This window comes from Salvelinus alpinus, chromosome 9, assembly GCF_045679555.1.
Source record: "Salvelinus alpinus chromosome 9, SLU_Salpinus.1, whole genome shotgun sequence".
Lineage (NCBI taxonomy): Eukaryota > Metazoa > Chordata > Actinopteri > Salmoniformes > Salmonidae > Salvelinus > Salvelinus alpinus.
The window spans coordinates 41,726,435-41,750,633 of NC_092094.1; the positions used below are offsets into that span (position 1 = coordinate 41,726,435).

The following is a 24,199-nucleotide window of genomic DNA, read 5'->3' on the forward strand; positions in this document are numbered from 1 at the left end:
AAAGACTTGGCCAGGTCGATGAGTACGGCTGCACAGTAATGTCTCTTATCGATGGTTATGATATCGTTTAGGACCTTGAGCGTGGCTGAGGTGCACCCATGACCAGCTCTGAATCCAGATTGCATAGCAGAGAAGGTATGGTGGGATTCAAAATGGTCAGTAATCTGTTTGTTAACTTGGCTTTCGAAGACCTTGGAAAGACAGGGTAGGATAGATATAGGTCTGAGTGATTGGGACTCTCCTGACCAACTCAATTAATTATGTTACAACATGCAACAGGCTTGTCCTCTCTAAAAAGAATGAGCTTAATCTTTTTACGTGCCCTTTAACATACTTCTTTACAATACCAGGCATTATGTCTTACATGATACAAATATGAGTTGAAACAATTTCTTTAAATGTAGCATAATCTACTGAACTCATTGTGTGAAATAACATCTGCAATGCTTCCCAGATCACTGGTCCACAGAACTAGCCTACACTTTCCAAGTTGATATTCCTTTAGATTTACAGTTTTTCACGAACTAACTATTTCTAGAGTCTAAACCTGCTTCTCATTTTACTAGGAGTGAGCTAGTACTACATCCAGTCCAACGGGTGGCACTGTTTCATATTGTATAGACAATAGACATGTTTCTATGTCACTTCGCTGTTGTTGCCGGAAGTGAACCGCGCTTGTCTGTGGAAGTACATGTGAGTTTATTTAGCTAGACAATTTCCATGTGGTTCTGATTCCACAACTGATTCAAAGCTAAACTGTATCTAGTACTGTCCTGTAAAAATGGGCAAAAAGGGTAAAAAAGAGCAAAAGAAAGTGAAAGGAGCAGAGAAGACAGCAGCCAAAATGGATAAAAAGATTTCAAAGCGGTCTAAACGAGAAGAGGTAACATGTCTGTCTCCCTTTCAACTGCTAGCTACTAACATTAGCTAGCTAGATAGTTCTACAGTACATTACAATGTCTTTATAGCATAACATCTTATTGCATAAAATTGTGTGTGTGTGTAAAATTCCAAGTCAATTAACTTCTACTCAATCACATTACATTAATGTCGTTGTCTGACAGACATTGTACAGAGTGAATAGTTTCAGCTGTTGTGCACTGCTGTGTTGTTTTCCTTTGGCATTGGTACAGGAGGACCTGGCTGCGCTGATAGCTGAGTTTCAGTCCTTGGATGCAAAGAAGACAACAGTTGTGGAGACCGCCTGCCCGCCCCCCTCACCCAGGTGACCCACTACTCTGTCCTAGATGTTGATAGGTGTTGACCTGGCTCGTGTTCAATGGGCACAAAACGGGAGAAAATGTGTTGAAACCAGGGAGTTACTATGGCTGATCTTGTACAATAAGAATTGTCTCATTTTAGATGTTTTAAATTTCAAAACCTTTGCTGTTTCGTGCCTACTGAACATGAGCCTGGTGTTAGGTGTGGCAGCTCAAGTTAGAGCCAGGTGTTAGGTGATTTCACAGCCAGGTGTCACAAGCATTTTGCTACACCTGCAATAACATCTGCTAAATATTTGTATGCGACCAATAAAATGTGATTTGATTTGATAGTAGTGGTATCCTGTTTGTATCATCACTCAGGTTGAACGCCTCTCTGTCAGCACACCCCGACAAGGATGAGCTGATCTTGTTTGGAGGCGAGTTCTTCAATGGCAAAAAGGTACCATTCATATACACTACATGACCAAAAGCATGTGGACACCTGCTCGTCGAACATCTCATTCCAAAATCATGGGCTTTAATATGGAGTTGGTCCCACCTTTGCTACTATAACAGCCTCCACTCTTCTGGGAAGGCTTTCCACTAGATGTTGGAACATTGCTGCAGGTATGTGCTTCCATTCAGCCACAAGCATTAGTGAAGTCTGATGTTGGGCGATTAGGCCTGGCTCGTAGTCGTCATTCCAATTAATCCCAAAGGTGTTTGATGGGGTTGAGATCAGGGCTTTGAGCAGGCCAGTCAAGTTCTTCCACACCGATCTCGACAAACCATTTCTGTATGGACCTTGCTTTGTGCACGGGGGCATTGTCATGCTGAACCAGGAAAGGGCCTTCCCCAAACTGTTGCCATAAAGTTGGAAGCACAGAATCGTCTAGAATGTCATTGTATGCTGTAGCATTAAGATTTCCCATCACTGGAACTAAGGGGCCATGAAAAACAGCCCCAGACCATTTTTCCTCCTCCACCAAACTTTACAGTTTGCACTATGCATTCATCTGTCAGACTATCAGATGGTGAAGACTGATTCATCACTCCGGAGAACACGTTTCCACTGCTCCAGAGTCCAATGGCGGCGAGCTTTACACCACTTGCGCATGGTGATCTTAGGCTTGTTTGCGGCTGCTCGGCCATGGAAACCCATTTCATGAAACTCCCGACAAACAGTTATTGTGCTGATGTTGCTTCCCGAGGCAGTTTGGAACTCGGTAGTGAGTGTTGCAACTGAGGACAGACGATTTTTACACGCTTCAGCACTGAAGCTTACAGTCTCGTTCTGTGAGCTTGTCTGCCCTAGCACTTCGCGGCTGAGCCGTTGTTGGTCCTGGATGTTTTCACTTCACAATAACAGCACAGCATTTTGATGAACTGACTTGTTGGAAAGGTGGAATCCTATGAAGGGGCCACACTGAAAGTCACTGAGCTCTTCAGTAAGGCCATTCTACTGCCAGTGTTTGTCTATGGAGATTGCATGGCGGTGTGCTCGATTTTATACACCTGTCAGCATAGCCAAATCCACAAATTTGAAGGGGTGTCCAAATACTTTTGTATATATAGTGTATGTTGAACACCTTTTTTTTATTTGACCTTTATTTAATCAGGCAAGTCAGTTAAGAACAAATTCTTATTTACAATGGCGGCCTACACCGGCCAAACCCTAACCAGGACGACGCTGGGCCAATTGTGTGCCGCCCTATGGGACTCCCAATCATGGCTGGTTGTGATACAGCCTGGAATCGAACCAGGGTCTGTAGTGACGCCTCTAGCACTGAGAAGCAGTGCCTTAGACCGCTGCGCCACTCGGGAGCCTTTATATTCATATATTTATTAATGTATTCATATATTTATTAATGTATTCATATATTTATATTCACCATTTTTTGTCTGTTATTAATCCTTTTTGACTTTGGATGAATAGGGTTGACAGTGGGTTAATTTTCTTCCTTTCAGACGTACCTCTACAATGACCTGTTCTTCTATAACATAAAGAAGAACACCTGGGTGAAGTCAGACATCCCCAACCCTCCTCCACGACGCTGTGCTCACCAGGTAATTATGTACCTCCTTTCAACCTCCAACCACCATCTCTACAACCACCCCCATTTTCTTTCAGGGATGCAAACATGTCTCTTCAATGATATTCGCCGTTTAGATCTCAAAATAGATCATCCACGTGAAATGTGTAGATCCTTTAAAGGAAGGTGTTGGGCGGATCTGACGCAAAGTGCCCAGACGTACAGTGAGGGAAAAAAGTATTTGATCCCCTGCTGATTTTGTACGTTTGCCCACTGACAAAGAAATGATCAGTCTATAATTTTAATGGTAGGTTTATTTGAACAGTGAGAGACAGAATAACAACAAAAATATCCAGAAAAATGCATGTCAAAAATGTTATAAATTGATTTGCATTTTAATGAGGGAAATAAGTATTTGACCCCTTCTCAATCAAAAAGATTTCTGGCTCCCAGGTGTCTTTCATACAGGTAACAAACGGAGATTAGGAGCACACTCTTAAAGGGAGTGCTCCTAATCTCAGTTTCTTACCTGTATAAAAGATACCTGTCCACAGAAGCAATCAATCAATCAGATTCCAAACTCTCCACCATGGCCAAGACCAAAGAACTCTCCAAGGATGTCAGGGACAAGATTGTAGACCTACACAAGGCTGGAATGGGCTACAAGACCATCGCCAAGCAGCTTGGTGAGAAGGTGACAACAGTTTCTGTGATTATTCGCAAATGGAAGAAACACAAAAGAACTGTCAATCTCCCTCAGCCTGGGGCTCCATGCAAGATCTCACCTCGTGGAGTTGCAATGATCATGAGAACGGTGAGGAATCAGCCCAGAACTACACAGGAGGATCTTGTCAATGATCTCAAGGCAGCTGGGACCATAGTCATCAAGAAAACAATGGTGGTAACACACTATGCCGTGAAGGACTGAAATCCTGCAGCGCCCGCAAGGTCCCCCTGCTCAAGAAAGCACATATACATGCCCGTCTGAAGTTTGCCAATGAACATCTGAATGATTCAGAGGACAACTGGGTGAACATGTTGTGGTCAGATGAGACCAAAATGGAGTTCTTTGGCATCAACCCAACTTGCCGTGTTTGGAGGAGGAGGAATGCTGCCTATGACCCCAAGAAACCATCCCCACCGTCAAACATGGAGGTGGAAACATTATGCTTTGGGGGTGTTTTTCTGCTAAAGGGACAGGACAACTTCACCGCATCAAAGGGACGATGGACGGGGCCATGTACCGTCAAATCATGGGTGAAAACCTCCTTCCCTCAGCCAGGGTATTGAAAATGGGTCGTGGATGGGTATTCCAGCATGACAATGACCCAAAACACACGGCCAAGGCAACAAAGGAATGGCTCAAGAAGAAGCACATTAAGGTCCTGGAGTGGCCTAGCCAGTCTCCAGACCTTAATCCCATAGAAAATCTGTGGAGGGAGCTGAAGGTTCGAGTTGCCAAACGTCAGCCTCGAAACCTTAATGACTTGAAGAAGATCTGCAAAGAGGAGTGGGACAAAATCCCTCCTGAGATGTGTGCAAACCTGGTGGCCAACTACAAGAAACGTCTGACCTCTGTGATTGCCAACAAGGGTTTTGCCACCAAGTACTAAGTCATGTTTTGCAGAGGGGTCAAATACTTATTTCCCTCATTAAAATGCAAATCAATTCATAACATTTTTGACATGCGTTTTTCTGGATTTTTTTGTTGATATTCTGTCTCTCACTGTTCAAATAAACCTACCATTAAAATTATAGACTGATCATTTCTTTGAATACAAATACTTTTTTCCCTCACTGTAGAGTGTATCACACATTAAAGCTATAAAAGAGAACGCAAACAGATCTTCTCCCTCTGCGATTACTGCCTTCTCTCTCTAAATTAACGAGTACAGGATGCATCCCTACCCTACGCGTCCTACAAATTGAATATCAAACGGAGTTCAGAGCGTGATGTCAGATATATTATATCAGAATGAGTGCTTCATCCAATATCACGTGTGACAGATGTGAGCAGTCAGCCGCATCCCCCTAACCAGCCATTAGCCTACTCAGCTGCTTCTCGCCGTCCGTTCTTTATGCGCATCTCCATCAGTTTTGAAAATGTTATTTAGCCGTGATGGCGAGTTGGGGTGTGCAGACAGTCATGGGGTTTCTGTTGTTACATTTGTTTAATTATTAGAGCAGCTCCCAGGGTGAGCAAAGTGGATAGGTATCTTTTCATTTCGCCTGTAAGAACAAGCAGGCCATTTTGCGAGTTTTTGGTTTCATAACAAACGACCTTGTTTAGTCATGTTACCTGGCTAGCTAGCGAACACCATGGTACCTTGGCTATGCGCACATTTGGATGGCGCAGGGAAAAGGGATAGATAGCCTAGTCAAAGAGATGCTTCAAAGGTAGGATGCATATGTCTAATCAATATAATTCTAAGCTCAATCTGAGGGGGTGGATCACCATACTACTAGGTATTGTGGTAGTTGGCCTGGTATCACATTGTTAGTAAAATCAGAATCCCCTTTATTCGACAAGTACATTTACACATACTCAGAATATTACTTAGTGATATGGTGCTGCTAGTGATAGACAATATTTAGAGACAGAATACAGACAGCGGCGTTTAAACAAAGTTTACATACATGATATACAACTAGGTAGAGTGAGCATAGAGCTATAAGAGAATGAGCAGTTATACAAATATACAGTGGGTGTACGGTTGATATACAGTGGGTATACGGTTGATATACAGTGGGTATACAGTTGATATACAGTGGGTATACAGTTGATATACAGTGGGTATACGGTTGATATACAGTGGCTATACGGTTGATATACAGTGTGTATACGGTTGATATACAGTGGATATACGGTTGATATACAGTGGATATACGGTTGATATACAGTGGATATACGGTTGATATACAGTGGATATACGGTTGATATACAGTGGGTGTAAAAATGTACAGTATCAGTATGAATATACCTAAATGTAGAGAGACAAACAGAACATTTCCATCGATTTCTCGTGTGTTTCCGTGAAACATTTTTTTCAACTTTTTGAGCCCTCACCAGTTTGCATCCCTGTACTTTACAGAGCTCACCAGATCCCCCCTGCCTTCTTCAAGGAGTCTATCTTTACTCTTTATAGTCACTTAGACAGCTCAGGGTAACGTTTTCACACCTTTGTTCTACTTCTGGGGAACTCAAAGGCATGTCACACCTTTACTGACATGTTTTATTTTATTTTTTTACTTTTTCTCTGTTGTGGATGAGTGATTCCTCTCACTGCGGGTCTCAGGTGGCAGCCTGCCCATTGTTCTGTCATTCTCCCTTTTAGACACCAGGGGACAGACTCTGCTTGATACAGCTATGAAGAGATTTGAGAGATTGCCAAAGTAGATGGTATCTATCTGATAACTCTCTCTCTCCCTTCCAACCTTCTCCATCTTTCTCTCTCTCTCTCTCTCTCTCTCTCTCTCTCTCTCTCTCTCTCTCTCTCTCTCTCTCTCTCTCTCTCTCTCTCTCTCTCTCTCTCTCTCTCTCTTTCTCTCTCTCCTTTTTCTCTCTCTCTCTCTCCTTTTTCTCTCTCTCTCTCTCCTTTTTCTCTCTCTCTCTCTCCTTTCTCTCTCCTTTCTCTCTCTCTCTCTCTCTCCTTTCTCTCTCTCTCTTTCTCCCTCTCTGCAGGCGGTGGTAGTTCCCCAGGCAGGGGGGCAGCTGTGGTTGTTTGGCGGGGAGTTTGCGTCTCCTGACGGGGAGCAGTTTTACCACTATAAAGACCTCTGGGTTCTTCACCTCTCCACAAACACCTGGGAGCAGATCAAGTGAGGGAGCCATATTGCTATTGTAGTAATAGTGGGTTAAACGTATGTTTGAGATGCTACTAGATTAACCTGTTTGTGTCAGTGTGTGTGTGAATTCAAGTGTTGTGTCTGTAACCCAGGGTTCCAGGTGCACCCTCTGGTAGGAGTGGACATCGTATGGTCCTGAGTAAGAGGCAGTTGCTGGTGTTCGGAGGCTTCCACGAAAGTGCTAGGTAAGGAGAGATGATGGGAGGAGCTATCGTGTCAGTTAAGGAGAGGTGATAGGCGGAGTAATTGTTGGAAATAAGAGGAGAGGAAAGAGAACCTTCTGGCTAGCTTTATGGAGGTCAAACTATCACAATATTAGATAGAGCCGCTGCATGAAATATGCAAAATGAACTAGATTATTTTGTTGATAGTGTACTTCTTATCTTGCAGGGATTTTATCTACTACAACGATGTACACGCCTTCAGTCTGGACTCCTTCACCTGGAGTCGCCTCTCCCCCTCCGGCAACGGCCCCTCCCCTCGCTCAGCCTGCCAGATGACCTCTACCCCCGATTGCTCCGGGGTCATCATCTACGGAGGATACTCCAAAGTGGTGTGTTGCTCATGTTAATTCGATATGATATTGAGAGATATGCAGCAAGTCTTTGAATAACTCCATGACATTTTAATCAAAGTTGTGTTTTATTGTTCCCTATTAGAAAGCTAAGAAAGATGTGGAAAAGGGAACCATCCACTCTGACATGTTTCTTCTCAAGAGAGATGGCAAAGAAGAACAAGGTACAGTGATGCTCAGGCTTATACTTACTATTGGCTACAGACTAGCCTGGACATATAAAACGCAGGGCAGAGAGGCAATGGGATTTCTATTCACATAACATTGCTCCTCATGTTTATTTTCTCCCTTTCCCTTTCAGAGAAGTGGTTGTGGTCCCGGGTGAGTCCCTCAGGCTCCAAGCCACCCGCCCGGTCGGGCTTCTCCCTGGCTGTGGGGCCCACGGGCCGGGCGCTGCTCTTCGGAGGGGTGTGTGACGAGGAGGAAGATGAGACTCTGGAGGGGGACTTCTACAACGACCTTTACCTGTATGACATCAACAAGCACCGCTGGTTCCCTGCTCAGCTCAAGGTAACTGCTGGAAACCTCCATTTTGGCACATACAGTAAATATAATGTTTACTTGGACATTTATAAGCAACTGTGTTAATATTATTGTTGTTGACCTGTTTTTCCCTCCCCTTGTCCAGGGCTGTAAGTCGGAGAAGAAGAAGCGTCGACGGGGGAAGAAGGGAGGGGAGACAGGGGAGGGTTCAGGGCAGGGTCAGGAGGAGGAAGGAGCAGCAGCACAGGGACCTGTGGAGGTCATCAAGGAGATTGTCACTGAAGACGGAACGGTCATGACCATCAAGGAAATAATCCCCGGGACACAGGCGGAGGAAGAGAGTGAGGAAGAGGAGGAGGAGGAAGGTGAGGAAGGTGCCTCGGCCATCCTTGTCGAGCCTTGTGCTCGCTCCAGCGCCATGGCAACAGTGAAATATGGGAAGCTGTATTTGTACGGGGGCATGTTTGAGGTGGGCGACCGCCAGTTCACCCTCAACGACCTGTACTGTCTGGACCTCCACAAGATGGACCAGTGGGAGGTGCTGGTCGAGATGGACCCCAGTAAGTAAGAGGGAAACTGGGATTTTCTGTCTGTGTGTTTCTGTGGGATGGAGGTTGTCTTCCTGATCACACTGACCCCTTCTCTCTGCAGAGACCCAAGAGTGGCTGGACGACTGGTCTGACTCAGAGGACGATGAGGAGGGGGACGAAGAGGAGGCTAAAGGAGGTGATGACGAAGAGAAGGCTAAAGGAGGTGATGACGAAGAGGAGGAATCTGAAGAAGAAAGTGACGAACAAGGTAAATTAGAAATATCCCTCTATTCTTTTCAGTGTATGTTTCTAACCCTACTTTATTCTGCTCTTCATGTATTCAATGGTGCTGATTGGCTGAAAGCTGTGTTATATCAGACAATATAAACTGGATGGTTCGAGACCTGAATGCTGATTGGCTGAAAGCCGTAGTATATCAGAGAATGTACTTCTCCACTAGAGCAGTGAACAGGTTGCATCAAAGCCGAAGCCAAAAGCCTCTTATAGAAAGCCTCAAGGGACAGTGCTGTCTAAACACAATGTCAGTCGCAGTAGTGTTGACACCAGCAGTAACACTCTCTTCTGTGTGGTGTATGCGTTTACAGATGAGGAGGATCACCCCCCAGTGCAGCCAGGTGAGGCGCTGGAAGACTTCCAGAGTCGTACAGAGCAATACTGGGTAGGCCAGGCCCGGGCCAACATGGGCCCAGAGGTTAAGGACACAAAGGTGCAGAAAGTGGGCATAGCCATGGCCAAGGTGTTCTATGAAGACCAGCAGTGAGCCAGGGTGTATGTGCATGTGTATCCGCCTTCTTTGTGTGTGTGTGAGAGAATGGGACAGGTGGCGAGTGATAGTTTGTCATAGGGAAGAATGAGGGTACATATCAGTGTTTCTCAAGTACCCCCCCCCAACAGCACACATTTGTATTGTAGCCACAGACAAGCACACCTGATTCAACTTATCAACTAATCATCAAGACCTCAATGAGTTGAATCAGGTTAGTTTGTTTGGGGCTACAACAAAAATGTACGCGGTTGGGGGTACTCGAGGACTGGAGTTGGGAACCACTGATGAGTACCCTCATTCTTCCCTATGACACATTATTAGAGTTGGAAAACACTGCTTTAAACTGAAGAGGCCAATGAAATAATCTCTCTGCTTGGTGAACATTTTCTGCCCTCATAACCCCCCATGCCTTTGTACAGTAGGCCTAACTGTGCAAGAAAATATGCTGCTGTTTTGGCTGTTGGACTATACTGCAGTATGTATACTGTATCGTATTTGGAATTAGTTTCTAGTTTCATATCTTCAAGAAGATGGTAAGAAAATCCTTGTCATTGCTCACCCCCTTTGATTATTGTTTTCTAAACCAATTTGTCATTAAACATCCAACCATAATACTTCTGTAGTGTCTGTAGTCTTTTTAAAGGTGATGGCCAATTTGTTTAGTGTTGAAAATGGCTCAACTTGATAAGTACTGGTTGGTCTTTCCCAGGGTTTGTGTTGTATTGAAGATAAGAAGATTATGTTTTAGCCTTTAAAATAGGTTGTTGACTCAACTCTTGTCATATTTGAACCACTCTACCCTTCTGACTTATACCAAAGCTTTGCCACAACATATACACATATGTAGTACATTGGCTCCCCAACTGTTTACCTTGCACTGTGCAGCGGTCACACATGTAGTCAAACTCCCCCTGCTGTATGCTAAAGGTAAACTGTTCCTTCGTTTTAGCTCTACCTCTCCTCCAGACCCATCTTCTTATCTGACGATGGAGAGAGGAAGGTATATCGCAGAGGGAGGACGATTCAGCGAGTGAGTGATTTGAAAAGGACAATAAATACTTTAGAATAGTAGTCAGGTATCAATCAAATGGTTTTTTAAAGCCCTTTTTACATCAGCTGATGTCACAAAGTGCTATACAGAAACCCAGCCTAAAATCCCAAACAGCAAGCAATGCAGATGTAGAAGCACGGTGGCTAGGAAAAACTCCCTAGAAAGAAACCTAGAGAGGAACCACACTCTGAGGGATGGCCAGTCCTCTTCTGGCTGTGCCGGTGGAGATTATAGGAGTACATAGACAGCCATTAAGGCCAGATAATTCTTCAAGATAAGAGACGAGAGGCGAGGAAAGCAGTGCCTCCAAATGAAACGCAGCCTAGCTAGCTATCCCAGAGTGACCTATTTTCTCAGCCCTGAGAAGAATGAGGGATGAAGAGTGGAGAGATGAATAATAGATGGAGAGCAGATAGATGGATGAGGTTACTGGGATGCTGCAGACTGTCTCCAACTCTTTTCCTCACTCCCTTCTTCATTCGCCTTCAACCCCATTAAAAAAAAAAAAATCCTGTAAAAAAGACAGATCTAAATAACTAAAAATATACTTTTTGGGGGGCCCAGTGCTGCTGACGTATCGGAGCACATGAAGTGTTATCTTCACAGACTCGTCAGTGGTCCCATGTGAGACTCATTCAGAGCGTATGTCTACTTCAGTGTTAGTTGTATAATATCATACCCTGTTTTCTTGATCTTTTTGGTGTTCTCCTATTTGATAATAGCATATTAGGTGTTTTTAGACTGACTAGGTGCAATAATCATTCATTATCAACCCTTCTCAATGTTGTCGCATTGAAGCTGTTCCGGCCCAGTATTCTGACTCATAACATGCTAATACAGTTTCCAAGATAAGAAGCCAAATAATTCAATTTATAGCCATTTGTTTGTGTGTTTTATGTGAGTAGTTGTGATCATACACCCAGCTGTCAGCTGGACAGATATTTGGTGAGTCCATGACAGGCTGTTACCTCTTTCTCTACCTCCTCTCTACCTCCTCCAATAGATTTAGAGAAATTACCCATCATCCTGTTCTAGTGGTGGGACACAGCTCAACTCCACACAGTGATTTCATTACAGTAATCTGGTGAAATTGGCTTAACTTCCCTTCAGACAATGAGCAGACAGGGAGGCAGTCAGAGACACGACAAGACAGACCGAGAACTGCACTGAGAAAAGGACAATGGTTCTAGAATCTGAGATAGGGGTTACTGGGAGTTGACAGGGGTACGACAATACTAGCAATACAACTAGGATATGTTCTTATGTACTTGTGCCATTATATACCAGCTAAGCTAAAGAATATAGTTTGTATGTAAGTTGCATCCTGCTGGTTTTGTTGTGTGGTCTTGCTGTCTGATGTAGCAACATGAAGGCCACACACACAAACTAATGTCATTAACATGAAGCCTACAAGCCAAGCTGCAGTTGTGTATTTGGAGTGTACCATTTGAAATATATTCAGGGGAAAGACTTTTTTTTCTCTGGGTAATGGTAATGCAAGAGCATGGGAAATATAGAAGAATAGAAAAGGATAGAGGAAGGGTTCACATACAGTATATAGACTGAAACGGCACAGAGAGGGAAGACTGAGGGAAATGAAGGTGTGTCGAGCTTAATACACCATTTTCCTCTGCCTTTCTCTCTCTCTCTCTCTGCCCTCCCTTTTCATTGTGAAGATGGGTCCCAGGAGACAAACCCCGCCCTCATGTCTGACCACGCCCCTCATATGATGGAGGGGAATACTAAGTCAGGGTTGCCATGGTGACCCACCCTCCAATGCTGCAGTTTAAAGTAGCAGCTTGGTTTACTCCTGTGTCTTTGTTGTACTTTGGTATCTAACATGTTGTTTACCTTAAACAATTTAACAATATGCAGTGTATACCTGCATACACACGCATACACACGCACATTCAATGAATTTTATCTCTGACATCTTCAATACTCTTTTTCATTATGGACAGAAGACCTGAGTAAAATCAGACTTGAAGAAAGAGGGAGAGGACAAAGATTCAATAACCACAAACCAGGAGTTTTCTTTCAAACACTTTCATAATTTTCTCCACATAACTCAAAAACGAACAGACCCCCAAAATGTAAAGAAATAAAAGAGAGGAGAAGAAAAGAACTGGGCATGCTTGGGCATGCGATGGGCTCACAGGGCGATGGGTACTTCCAGTCGGAATGGTAGAAAAACCACAGGAGCAGGTAGATCAGCCAGTTGTCACCTATGCACCTCAGTATCATCAACAGCCACTGGAACACTTTTCCATAGTTGTTCTTTGAATCAGTAAACCCTTTCCCATAATATGCCTTAACCCTCTAACGGTATCAGTCCAGTTTCCAACAGTACCTACTAACTCATGTAGTCAAGACTGGGGGAGCAAATGTTGTTGAAAAATAAAACTCCACACATTTGGCCCCAACTTTCATTCCTTCACAGTGGCAGCTCTGTTTAACTTTGCTGGATAGAGAAATGGAGAGGCATAGGAGGAAGAGAAGAGCGAGCACACACAGACTGGATGATCACTTACAGGAGGACCAGGAAAATCAGGGTGGAGTACAAGCCCCTTACAGACATGCTATAAAAACATCTCAGAGTCTTTGAGTTAGTTAGCCAGCTATAAAAAATAAAATAAAAAGCAAAACACTTCTCTTAGTTTGTCTGTTTGTTTTTTCTCTCTTGTTTTCATTGTGTCTAAGATGTGGGCTTTGTCTTGGAGAAGCAGTGGGATGCAGTAGACTAGTAGCCTGTGTCTGGATCTTGTAATGTACTGTAATGTACTGTACTGTAGCGCAAGCCCAGGCTACCCTATGGAAGAGTCTGCTTCACAGAACAGTACTGCACAACATCTGGAAAGGTTCTGCTTGCTCAGGACTAAGAGCAACTTGGCAAACCCTGTAAAGTACCACTTTTATTTAAATTAAAACATTTTGCAGCCCCCCACCCCCCCCCCCACTCCCCTCTTATACTGCTTCCAAAATTAGCCCTCTACTGCACATCGTTGCCCTTAGGCAACAGAACATATTTTTGCCCCTCAACCTCCCCATATTATGATAATATGTGATGACATGTCTGTAAACAATCCAATGAGGTGCAGAAGTTGGTGTGATGTATCAACTGGGGGAGGGACCTTCTTTCAGGAAGCAGAGCAACCTGAGCACGTGGTGTGACTGAAGTGTACAATACATTTAATTATTTTGCATGTTTAACTAGAGATTAAAAAATATCTACTTGTGTAGGAACCTGTAAAGAAGCATATTTGATAGGTTTTGAACACACACACACACACACACACCCACACACATATATATATATATATATATATATATATATATATATATATATAAACAAATATAGTTTTCTTTTTGTTGCCTCAGGGCAACGTTGTGCAGTTAGGCTACTTTTCAGGGCAATATCATGCTCAATGAAAGACATGTAATTTGATGGATATGGATATTTTTGCCAAAATATCCACTGACATTCACATGCAATGGACACAGCGACATTCTATGGGCGAAAGGATCCTAATGGAGCAGTTAGGATCACCCTCTGATATTGAGGACAGTGAGCTGGAGGACAGTGACAGCGAGGAAGAATCAGGTTTGAGAGGCAGTGAAATACTAGTTTATGCCCCCATCTTGTATTTCCTTATGAAAAGAGTGGGTTTTTTCTACTATGTTCCTCTTAATAAATGTTCTAAATATATCAGATTTTCCTTGGTGTTTTAGCAACAAAGAAATCTGGGTGGAGGGGGAGAAAAGCCTAAATCTTCCCAAAAAATAGGATGGAATATTAGCAGTAGAGGGCTAGAGGAGACATTTATATTTTTCCCCAAAAAGGTTTATCTATACAAAACTAAAACATACATGAGCATGCATTTTAGATATTTTTTTCAACTTTATAAAACAAGGCAGTAGGCGTTTTTTCAGAAGTCTTGCAAATAGCTCAAAAATATGATTTTTTTCTGTCTTGGTAAATAATTTGTTTTGAAAGCAGCAGTTTTAAACATAACAGTCTCTGAACTTGCACTAGGCCTCTTACAGTGCCTCCAGACCAGGTGTGTGGGGTGAGGTTTGGGTAGAAACCTTTAGACATGATACTGTAGAGAGAGAAAAAGCGAGAGAGAGAGACAGAGAAAGAGAGAGCGAGAGAGAGAATTGCTCTGTAGGGGACAGAGGAGCAGATAGATGAGAACTGACAGAATGTTATGCGCTAGTCCTCATATAAAGTTCAACCTGTGCGTTAAAGGCCAGAGAGACATTGAGAAAGTTTTTTGGAATGTCAATATTTTATATGAATATAGCTTATCATCATTCACATACCACTGTATGTGTGGGAGTATTGTACATGTTGTGTACATGGTATTGTACAATGTGTGTGTGTGTGTTTGAGAGTTCTTTCCTTTAGATAATTTGTTCATTTTGTTGTATGTTGACTATAAAGAGAATCTTTCACATTAGAAGCCCTTTCAGACAGACTATTCCTACTCTGGTTGCAGACAGATTAGAGTTGATATACAGTAGTTCTTTGCACATGGCTCAATCTTGGTAACCCAAGTTGCTACATTTGCAACAGGTTTACTAACATAGATAGGTTTTATGGTGCTATAGTTGTTAGAGGCAATTTTGTGTTGGTCATCCCGGTTTTTCAGATTGTAAACATGTCCTGTTGCTAACTAGGATCTGTAGTTGCAAAAGTGTTTTTGTAGCCCTATTTTATTTAATCATATCTATATATATGTTGTTTCATTTTTCATGAAACACCTGCTTGCCATGGACATTCTCTGGTCTATTTGGGGAAGTCTTGGTTAAGATGGCTGGTTGTAGGAATAGGGGAGCATGGTGGGGCATTAAATAAAAGGAGAGTTACATGAAACAAATAAAGGGGGTAACAGGATATGGCGTGATGTCATGAGGGGACTACCGGGAAGTCGGAGGAAGGGGGGATGAGAGACTGAATTAATAATTGGGAAGAGTAACAACGTGTCAGGAGGGAGAGAAGGGGGAGGGTTTGGAGGGCAGTGGGTAGGACAGGGGTCCGTTTCCCATCCCTTTAACCTTGTATTACCTGGGTGGACAACACACCTGGGTTTAAATACTACTTGAAATCTTTAAAATACTTTCAGCATTTGCTTTAGCCTGCCTCGACCACCAGGTAGGCAGGGTTTTGCACTTTTCAGACTTTTCTATTGTTTCCATTGCAACAGGCAAGCTCAATCAAGCACAGCTAAAGTATTTTAAATTATGTCAAATAGTTTTTGAACCCAGGTCAGGTGGACACAGCCATAACCAGACTAGATACATTATATCCTGTCTCATTCGACACAAGAAGTGCTCATCTGAGTCTACCATTCCAAACAAACTAAACCAAAAGAACATCAGCAATATTAACAGAGAAAAGGCAAGTAAGGAATAAAAAATGATTTAAATGAATATATCATACGTGAGCAAATAAGTTACAAACCTTTTTTAAACAATGCTTTAAGATGAAAAACAGGTAATGTCAGGGAGAGAAAGAATTTACATATATATATATATTTTTTGCAGATCACTGCTTATCTGAAATCTGGGCATTGGGAACCAGCTTTATCCCCATATTGTTAATCCTCTTACTGTACTCTTTACATAGTGTCAAATGGCCAAGGGCTGTATAGTCATGATAATACTCATAATATGTTATAATAATAGCATAGATAATAATAGGATTTAATAGGCAATCCATTTTTAAATAAAAAAGTGAATAAACAAAATTGCGACTCCAATGTTGAGCAAAATCACCATGACGACCAGAATTGAGCTGGAGCCCTATAGAGGAGGGAGGGAGAGAATAAAATGTGTTAATTCAGACCACACACACACACACACACACACACACACACACACACACACACACACACACACACACACACACACACACACACACACACACACACACACACACACACACACACACACACACACAGAGATCTACCTGTACACACACACAAAAGCAAAGGCACAGCAAATGTGTACTTTATTTAATGTTGGTATTTAGGTTCATTTGAGAGATACTGCCTTTGCATGTACTGTAAATGAGTCTCTCAGTGTTATTGAGAGCCAGCATGTTAAAACAGCAGACTATTAGGGACATCTAACTGATGGGTTTTTGTAACTCTGCCATGGAAAATGTATAGGACTGGAGCACTCATAAAAGGGAAAGAGCATTACAAATGACCTATGTAATTATCAAAGCAATTACTTAAGTTGAATCCATAGTATGACATCTAAAATACTTTAAACTGTAATTCACACGCTCATTGGTAGCCTCTAACAACAGCTATGTTTACTCTACACCATGCAACTGAATGATCATTCCCGAAGGGTATGTATGTTGTGTATAATTGATGCATTTCATATGCCAGTGACCCTGTCTTTATGGTGATGCACTCTCCATGCCAGACATGTTGTGTAGATGGCTCAGTTCACTGATCCCATTTGTCTGCGTGATACGTTGACATTAGCTCCATGTGCCCTGTTGGCGTATCCTCGTGGATATCTATATGTTTAACTGTGCTGCTGGAATAGATTATAGGGGAGAGCTTTGTGCAAAAGTGTTCTACAATGCGATCACTTGCAGAATCTGTGTCTGCTTATGCGTGAATGTATCTGTGTTTCATGTGAACCTGTCTTACACAAGTCAGCTGCATTACTCGCCTCTCTGCGGCTGCAACCCCCCCCCCCCCCCCCCCTCCAGTCACCATTACACGCCCACTGATTGGCTACTGCTGAAGCAAGGCATAAGCTGTTTCCTAGCAACAGAGCGTGGGGCAGCCAATGCGGGGATGCTTTGTGGAAGGAGCTACTTTGCCAATCTGCTGTTACTAAGGTGCAGTGGGAGATAGCTAGCTGAGGCTGTGTGGTGCGGTGGAGGGGATGTGGGAGGTTAGAGTGTCCAACCATAGCGTCTGTGTTGTGTAGAGCACCTGCCTATCAGGAGACTACAACAGGTCCCCGGATGCTCCCACTTACTACTGTACATAGCTACTGCATGAGTTCATTCTGTTATTATGTCTGTACATCGCACAGTAATGATACATTCATAGCTCTTCTATCATTGATTACAGTACAATTGTGTCTGAATGCTGTGTAAATGCCGTTAACATCTGCATGCAAGTGATTACTCACGCGTGTGTGATTTTCTGCATGTGTGCACATGACAAGCAAATTATATGACTAAGCGTGGCTATGAATGTGTGGGTGAGAGGAGGCGTCCTTACCGAGTTTGCTTTGAGCTGGGTTAGTTTCTTGTCATCGTCGTGTTCTAGTGCAATGGGTGAGGATTTTTGTGGGGGGGAGAGGGTGAGATCCCTGCGCAGAGGCCGAGCTTCCAACTTGTCCCCCTTGCTTAGACTGTCCAGCTGTTGCATTGAGTCTGGGGCCGGTCCCTCCCTTTCCCTGCCCTCCCGGGTCTTAGAAGGCCGCTGTCTCTGCAGCGTGTGGGAGCGGGCCTCGCCACTGTGACCATGGCGCTCCTCTCCCAACCCATAGGGATTTTGGGAGTTGGAGTCCATGGGCTGCAGCGGTCTCATCTCCATCTCGTAGTTGCTCAGCTTCTCCTCATCCTGCTCCAGCAGCCGCGTGTCACCGCTGTGCGTCCGCTGGGACCTCCACGATGTTGACGGGCAGTCCGACCATCGGTCCCTGGAGGCCTTGTGATTGGACGAGCCATGCTCTCGAGACTTGTGATTGGAGGAGGCGTGCTTATGGCCGTGGCCGTTGGTGCGGCCCCTGGCCTCGTCCTGGACAGAGGGGGTGGTGGAGCGACCGCTGCCCCTGCTGCCCCCCCTGCTGCCCTCTTTAGAAGAGCGTTTGTCCTCGCTCCAGCTGTTGGCCCTTAGGTACTCCCCCCCTCCACGGCCCTCCATCAGCACCTGGATCTCCTGGCCACCACTGCCCCCTCCCCCACCCCCACCGCCACCACTCCCAGCGTCGTCCACAGCACTCTGCCGCAGGAAGCGTGCGTTCTTGGTGCGGTATGGCTTGGAGGTGGTGGGGCTGCAGGGGGGCGAGGAGGGGTGGCTGGCCTCAGGGCTAAGGTCAGGGGTCAGGTTGGGGGGTGTGGTGCCCTTTATGTAGAGTTCAGGACTATCTGGCCCCGTGCTACCGGAGATCACCTCAATGTCGTTCTCACTGGAGTTCTGATGCTTTGGCCTTTGGACCTCTACTCCTGACCAACAGCAAAGAGACACAGGGAGAGAGACACAGGGAGAGAGACACAGAGAGAGACAGAGAGAGAGACAGAGAGAGAGACAGAGACAGAGAGACACAGAGAGAGACACAGAGAGAGACAGAGAGAGAGACAGAGAGAGACACACAGAGAGAGACACACAGAGAGAGAGAGAGAGAGAGAGAGAGAGACACAGGGAGAGAGACAAAGAGTCAGGACAGCATGACACACAACTTTGGCATAGTCACATTTCAAAACATTGGCATAGTTCCATTTCAAAGTGAATGATTTAGAGTTATTTAGCTATTCTCTGTTTTGCATGCATGTAGTCCAACATCTGCTTTATGGGCGAGACCAACTTACCCCATGAATGCCATGAACAACTGTACTGCTAATGTCAACCAGATGATGTCAGTATAATGTTAAGGAAATCAAAGGGACGTGCATCTGGAAGGAACCATTACCCCACACATTGACTTTAATTAAATGACCTAATTTCCTTTCCAGAGATGCGTGTAGTTGACGTCCCCATTCTATTATGCAATCATGCACACAGCACATAATACCTCTTTAAATTAGACAGACTATTCGTGACCACCCTTGTTCTGTCTGTAGACTAGACTCTGCCTCTTTTCAAGTTTTTTATTTTTTTATTTTACCGTTATTTTACCAGGTAAGTTGACTGAGAACACGTTCTCATTTGCAGCAACGACCTGGGGAATAGTTACAGGGGAGAGGAGAGGGATGAATGAGCCAATTGTAAACTGGGGATTATTAGGTGACCGTGATGGTTGAGGGCCAGATTGGGAATTTAGCCAGGACACCGGGGTTAACACCCCTACTCTTACGATAAGTGCCATGGGATCTTTAATGACCTCAGAGAGTCAGGACACCCGTTTAACGTCCCATCCGAAAGACAGCACCCTACACAGAGCAGTGTCCCCAATCACTGCCCTGGGGCATTGGGATCTTTGTTTAGACCAGAGGAAAGAGTGCCTCCTACTGGCCCTCCAACACCTCTTCCAGCAGCACCTGGTCTCCCATCCAGGGACTGACCAGGACCAACCCTGCTTAGCTTCAGAAGCAAGCCAGCAGTGGTATGCAGGGTGGTATGCTGCTGGTATGCAGCAGAACCAAAGTGAGATCGGGAGCTGGTGAAGCATTCTACTCAGTTACTCTAATGACCTCTCTCTTTCTCTGCATTGCCTACCTTACCTTGTTGTCTCCTAGACATCTGCACCCAGACAGTCACAGCACTTACACAATCTTTATCTTCTGCAACACATCACAGTACACTCATAGAAGAAAAGAACCCTTTTGGGGTTCAAAACGATTGCCACTGTGGTTGAACCTTTTAAATTCAAAAAGGTTCCTTGAGGAACCCCTCTGAAAAGGTTCTTAGAGGAACCCCTCTGAAAAGGTTCTTAGAGGAACCCCTCTGAAAAGGTTCTTAGAGGAACCCCTCTGAAAAGTTTCAAACATGAACATCAAACATGAGCGCCACCTCTGGATGAGCATTTTCTTGTTTGCTTATGGCCATATACACCTCGTTGAGTGCCGTCTTAGTGCCAGCATCGGTTTGTGGTGGTAAATAGACAGCTATGAAAAATATAGATGAAAACTCTCAGGCGAGACTTCCTTAATATTAGATTTTGTGCACCTGCTGTTATTGACAAATAGACACAGACCGCCACCCCTTGTCTTACCGGAGGCAGCTGTTCTATCTTGCCGATGGACAGAAAACCCAGCCAGCTGTATGTTATCCATGTCGTCATTCAGCCACGACTCGGTGAAACATAAGATGATATTACAGTTTTTAATGTCCCATTGGTAGGTTAGTCTTGATCGGAGCTCATCCATTTTAATATCCAATGATTGCACGTTGGCTAATAAGACTGATGGTAGAGGCGGGTTACTCACTCGCAATCGGATCCTTACAAGGCACCCCGACCTACGTCCCCGATATCTCTGTATCTTCTTCATGCGAATTACAGGGATTTAGGCCTTGTCAGGTGTCTGAAATAAAACCTTTGCGTCTGACTCGTTAAAGAAAAAATCTTTGTCCAGTATGAGGTGAGTAATCGCTGTCCTGATATCCAGAAGCTCTTCTCGGTCATAAGAGACGGTAGCAGAAACATTATGCACAAAATAAGTTTCAAATAACGCGAAAAAACACATAAAACAGCAGCCATCTCCTCCGCCGCCATCTTTAAGCATGTCTCTTGGCTCTCTGTCACCGGAAGAGCCCCTCAATCTTCGCTCCTGGCACTCCCCTGAGGTAGTGGCAACGAGGAAAGTGATGACGACACACTCCTCACTCACAGGCTGGGGCGTAGGTCACGAGGGGAAGCCAATAAATGGAGTGTGGAACAACTCTGCATTGTTCACATAAACTACCTTGAATTGCTGACAGTGTTTCTCTCTCTGACACAGTTTTGACCCTCCCTTCAGAATTGTCACGTCTTGATCAGAACGGCATTTGCTCCCGTCACTTACACAGACTATACGTCAGGATTATTCTGTGGCGCAGAGTACACCTACTGTCACTTTTTGCCACTCACCCTGTCTCCGACAGACGTGCGTGATTGGTTCTTCGAGCTTCTGAGATTCTGGTGAATCCCTCTTGTGAGATATCTCCCTCATAATATCAGTGAACCGGGGTTATGCAGTATAGTAACCTTACGTTTTATTCGCCCATAGCAGCTTGTTGAAATGAACAATTTTTCAAAGAGCGGTTAGGACAATCTGCTGCCATGGCTCTGAGGATAAACCCAGCCTTATAGGGAATCTGTGACTGTGATTCTTTATAATGTCATGACATTAAAAACAGCTATCAAGGTATCGTCAGGTACGTGGACAAAAAAAACATGCTCGGGACAGTATATGTCAGGAAGTGTGTGTGTATGTTTGTGTGTGTGTTTGTGTGTGTGTGTCAGTCAGCCTGCCTTGCGTGGGCTTGTTGGAAAGGTCATTGTTGACCTCCCTCCAGCTTCCTGTTGCTGCCTCCATCACTCATGGCCTGCACTGCACTGTGGGTAACCGGTCCCATTGGGCACGAGCACATACTCTACAGCAACCACACGCCTGACACTGACACCTGATTTACTTTGTCATTCTCTCCTATCTATCTCCATTAGTTACATGTTCCTCTCTATTAGTTACATGTTCCTCTCTCCATTAGTTACATGTTCCTCTCCATTAGTTACATGTTCCTCTCCATTAGTTACATGTTCCTCTCTCCATTAGTTACATGTTGCTCTCCATTAGTTACATGTTGCTCTCTCCATTAGTTACATGTTCCTCTCTCCATTAGTTACATGTTCCTCTCTCCATTAGTTACATGTTCCTCTCTCCATTAGTTACATGTTGCTATCTCCATTAGTAACATGTTCCTCTCTCCATTAGTTACATGTTCCTCTCTCCATTAGTTACATGTTCCTCTCTCCATTAGTAACATGTTTCTCTCCATTAGTTACATGTTCCTCTCTATTAATTACATGGTCCTCTCTCCATTAGTTACATGTTCCTCTCTCCATTAGTTACATGTTCCTCTCCATTAGTTACATGTTCCTCTCTCCATTAGTTACATGTTCCTCTCTCCATTAGTTACATGTTCCTCTCTCCATTGTTACATGTTCCTCTTTCCATTAGTTACATGGTCCTCTCTCCATTAGTTACATGTTCCCCTCTCCATTAGTTACATGTTCCTCTCTCCATTAGTTACATGTTCCTCTCCATTAGTTACATGTTCCTCTCTCCATTAGTTACATGTTGCTCTCTCCATTAGTTACATGTTCCTCTCTCCATTAGTTACATGTTCCTCTCTCCATTAGTTACATGTTCCTCTCTCCATTAGTTACATGTTCCCCTCTCCATTAGTTACATGTTCCTCTCTCCATTAGTTACATGTTCCTCTCTCCATTAGTTACATGTTCCTCTCTCCATTAGTAACATGTTCCTCTCTCCATTAGTTACATGTTCCTCTCTCCATTAGTAACATGTTCCTCTCCATTAGTTACATGTTCCTCTCTCCATTAGTTACATGTTCCTCTCTCCATTAGTAACATGTTCCTCTCTCCATTAGTTACATGTTCCTTTCTCCATTAGTTACATGTTCCTCTCTCCATTAGTTACATGGTCCTCTCCATTAGTAACATGTTCCTTTCTCCATTAGTTACATGTTCCCCTCTCCATTAGTTACATGTTCCTCTCTCCATTAGTTACATGTTGCTCTCTCCATTAGTTACATGTTCCTCTCTCCATTAGTTACATGTTCCTCTCTCCATTAGTTACATGTTCCTCTCTCCATTAGTTACATGTTCCTCTCCATTAGTTACATGTGCCTCTCTCCATTAGTTACATGTTCCTCTCTCCATTAGTTACATGTTCAGGAGACATATGTGACAATGAGGTGGTTGCCTCCCTTTGATACAGTATTTTCTCTCAGCATTTCGAGTTGATAACATAAAGTGACACACTGTAAGTGTCAAATAGACTAATAGCATTAGTGCATTGGCATTTGTGGTTATAAAAAGACGACTGTATGTCTTCAAAACTGGTGCTTCTGGTGTATTGTATTGATGGTTGCCATGGGGATGGTGATCACGGCAGTGAGTGGTGGCACTCTCACCGTTTTCGCGGTGCTGGAAGGAGGGGGAGAACCCTTTGGCGGTGACCCTGGCGAGGCGACACTCCTCCTGGGCCTTCTGGCTGGCTCCAATGGCCGCCTCTGCCTTCCCCCGTGCATGGGCCGTCCTGGGGGGGAGGGGGGTAATAATAATATTAATAAAAAATCAAAATAAATTCCAGACAGCAACTAAACGGGGCATGTTGATATGACTGACTGTGATTGTACTGTAAGTGCATTGGAAAGTACAGCTTTTTTGTTGAGCTTAAAATATAATAGATGGCCAATTTCCCTTTTCCTAAGAGCCACTCTGAGGTCAGGCCCTCTAAGTAGTAAGAGGCTGGCCAGCTGGGATAGCCTAATAAATAATGCACCTGCAGAAACAATGAGTCCACCCTGTATCCCAGCCATAATCACTGTCTCCTCTGTTTTCATCTGGCTTCTCATTCATTGATCTCTGTCATATTCTTTACCTACCTTCAATCCTACGTTAGCCTCAGATTCCTCTCTGCAGTCTGGTGAGGTAGCCTACTGACTGTACAGTACATATGATGACAGACAGACAGCCCCAGGCTTTCATCTTTCTCTGTCATGCTACTGTGGTCTTATAAAAGAATAGAGGCCTGTTGATAATGTGCACTTAACAATCCCTTCAAATGGATAGTTCTGTTTAAGCTCGCATGACATAATGCAGACAAAGTCGTTTTGCTTTTACCACTCTTCCTAGTCTCTCTCTCTTTGTGTCTCTCTCTCTGTCTCTCTCTCTGTCTCTCTCTCTTTGTGTCTCTCTCTCGGTCTCTGTCTCTCTCTCTCCACACCCTCTATTCAGTCTCGTTCCTTTTCTATTTCCCTCTCTCCTC

The 24,199-nt window shown here is 44.0% G+C and overlaps 2 protein-coding genes across 4 annotated transcripts in view; one reads left to right on the plus strand and one right to left on the minus strand.

The window, feature by feature from the left end:
• Positions 1 to 670: 670 nt before the first annotated feature.
• Positions 671 to 10,069, plus strand: klhdc4 (kelch domain containing 4). The gene is made up of 12 exons (XM_071326237.1): positions 671 to 883; positions 1,134 to 1,225; positions 1,584 to 1,662; positions 3,171 to 3,269; positions 6,918 to 7,054; positions 7,174 to 7,266; positions 7,472 to 7,634; positions 7,741 to 7,819; positions 7,957 to 8,165; positions 8,284 to 8,698; positions 8,790 to 8,936; positions 9,274 to 10,069. Exons 1-12 carry the CDS (start codon positions 782 to 784, stop codon positions 9,447 to 9,449), a joined length of 1,791 nt encoding a protein of 596 aa, XP_071182338.1. The 5' UTR covers positions 671 to 781; the 3' UTR covers positions 9,450 to 10,069.
• Positions 10,070 to 12,536: 2,467 nt separating this feature from the next.
• The window catches only part of jph3b (junctophilin 3b), a 48,632-nt gene continuing 36,969 nt past the window's right edge, over positions 12,537 to 24,199 (minus strand). The window contains exons 3-5 of one of the 3 annotated variants that reach the window (XM_071326238.1): positions 23,343 to 23,467; positions 17,763 to 18,712; positions 12,537 to 16,311 (exon numbers count right to left, since the gene is read on the minus strand). In XM_071326238.1, coding sequence (XP_071182339.1) covers positions 16,231 to 16,311; positions 17,763 to 18,712; positions 23,343 to 23,467 — 1,156 coding nt within the window. In that variant the 3' untranslated portion in view covers positions 12,537 to 16,230. Of the gene's footprint in view, positions 16,312 to 17,762; positions 18,713 to 23,342; positions 23,468 to 24,199 lie in introns of those variants that run through there. The other 2 variants (XM_071326239.1, XM_071326240.1) reach the window with 2 other exon arrangements.

What these genes read in the sequence shown, in the direction of transcription:
- klhdc4 (XM_071326237.1), top strand. Translation starts at nt 782, where the DNA reads ATGGGCAAAAAGGGTAAAAAAGAGCAAAAGAAAGTGAAAGGAGCAGAG. An exon ending in AACACCTGGGAGCAGATCAA is followed by an intron (nt 7,055 to 7,173) that starts GTGAGGGAGCCA and finishes TCTGTAACCCAG; the next exon opens with GGTTCCAGGTGCACCCTCTG. An exon ending in GGCTTCCACGAAAGTGCTAG is followed by an intron (nt 7,267 to 7,471) that starts GTAAGGAGAGAT and finishes CTTATCTTGCAG; the next exon opens with GGATTTTATCTACTACAACG.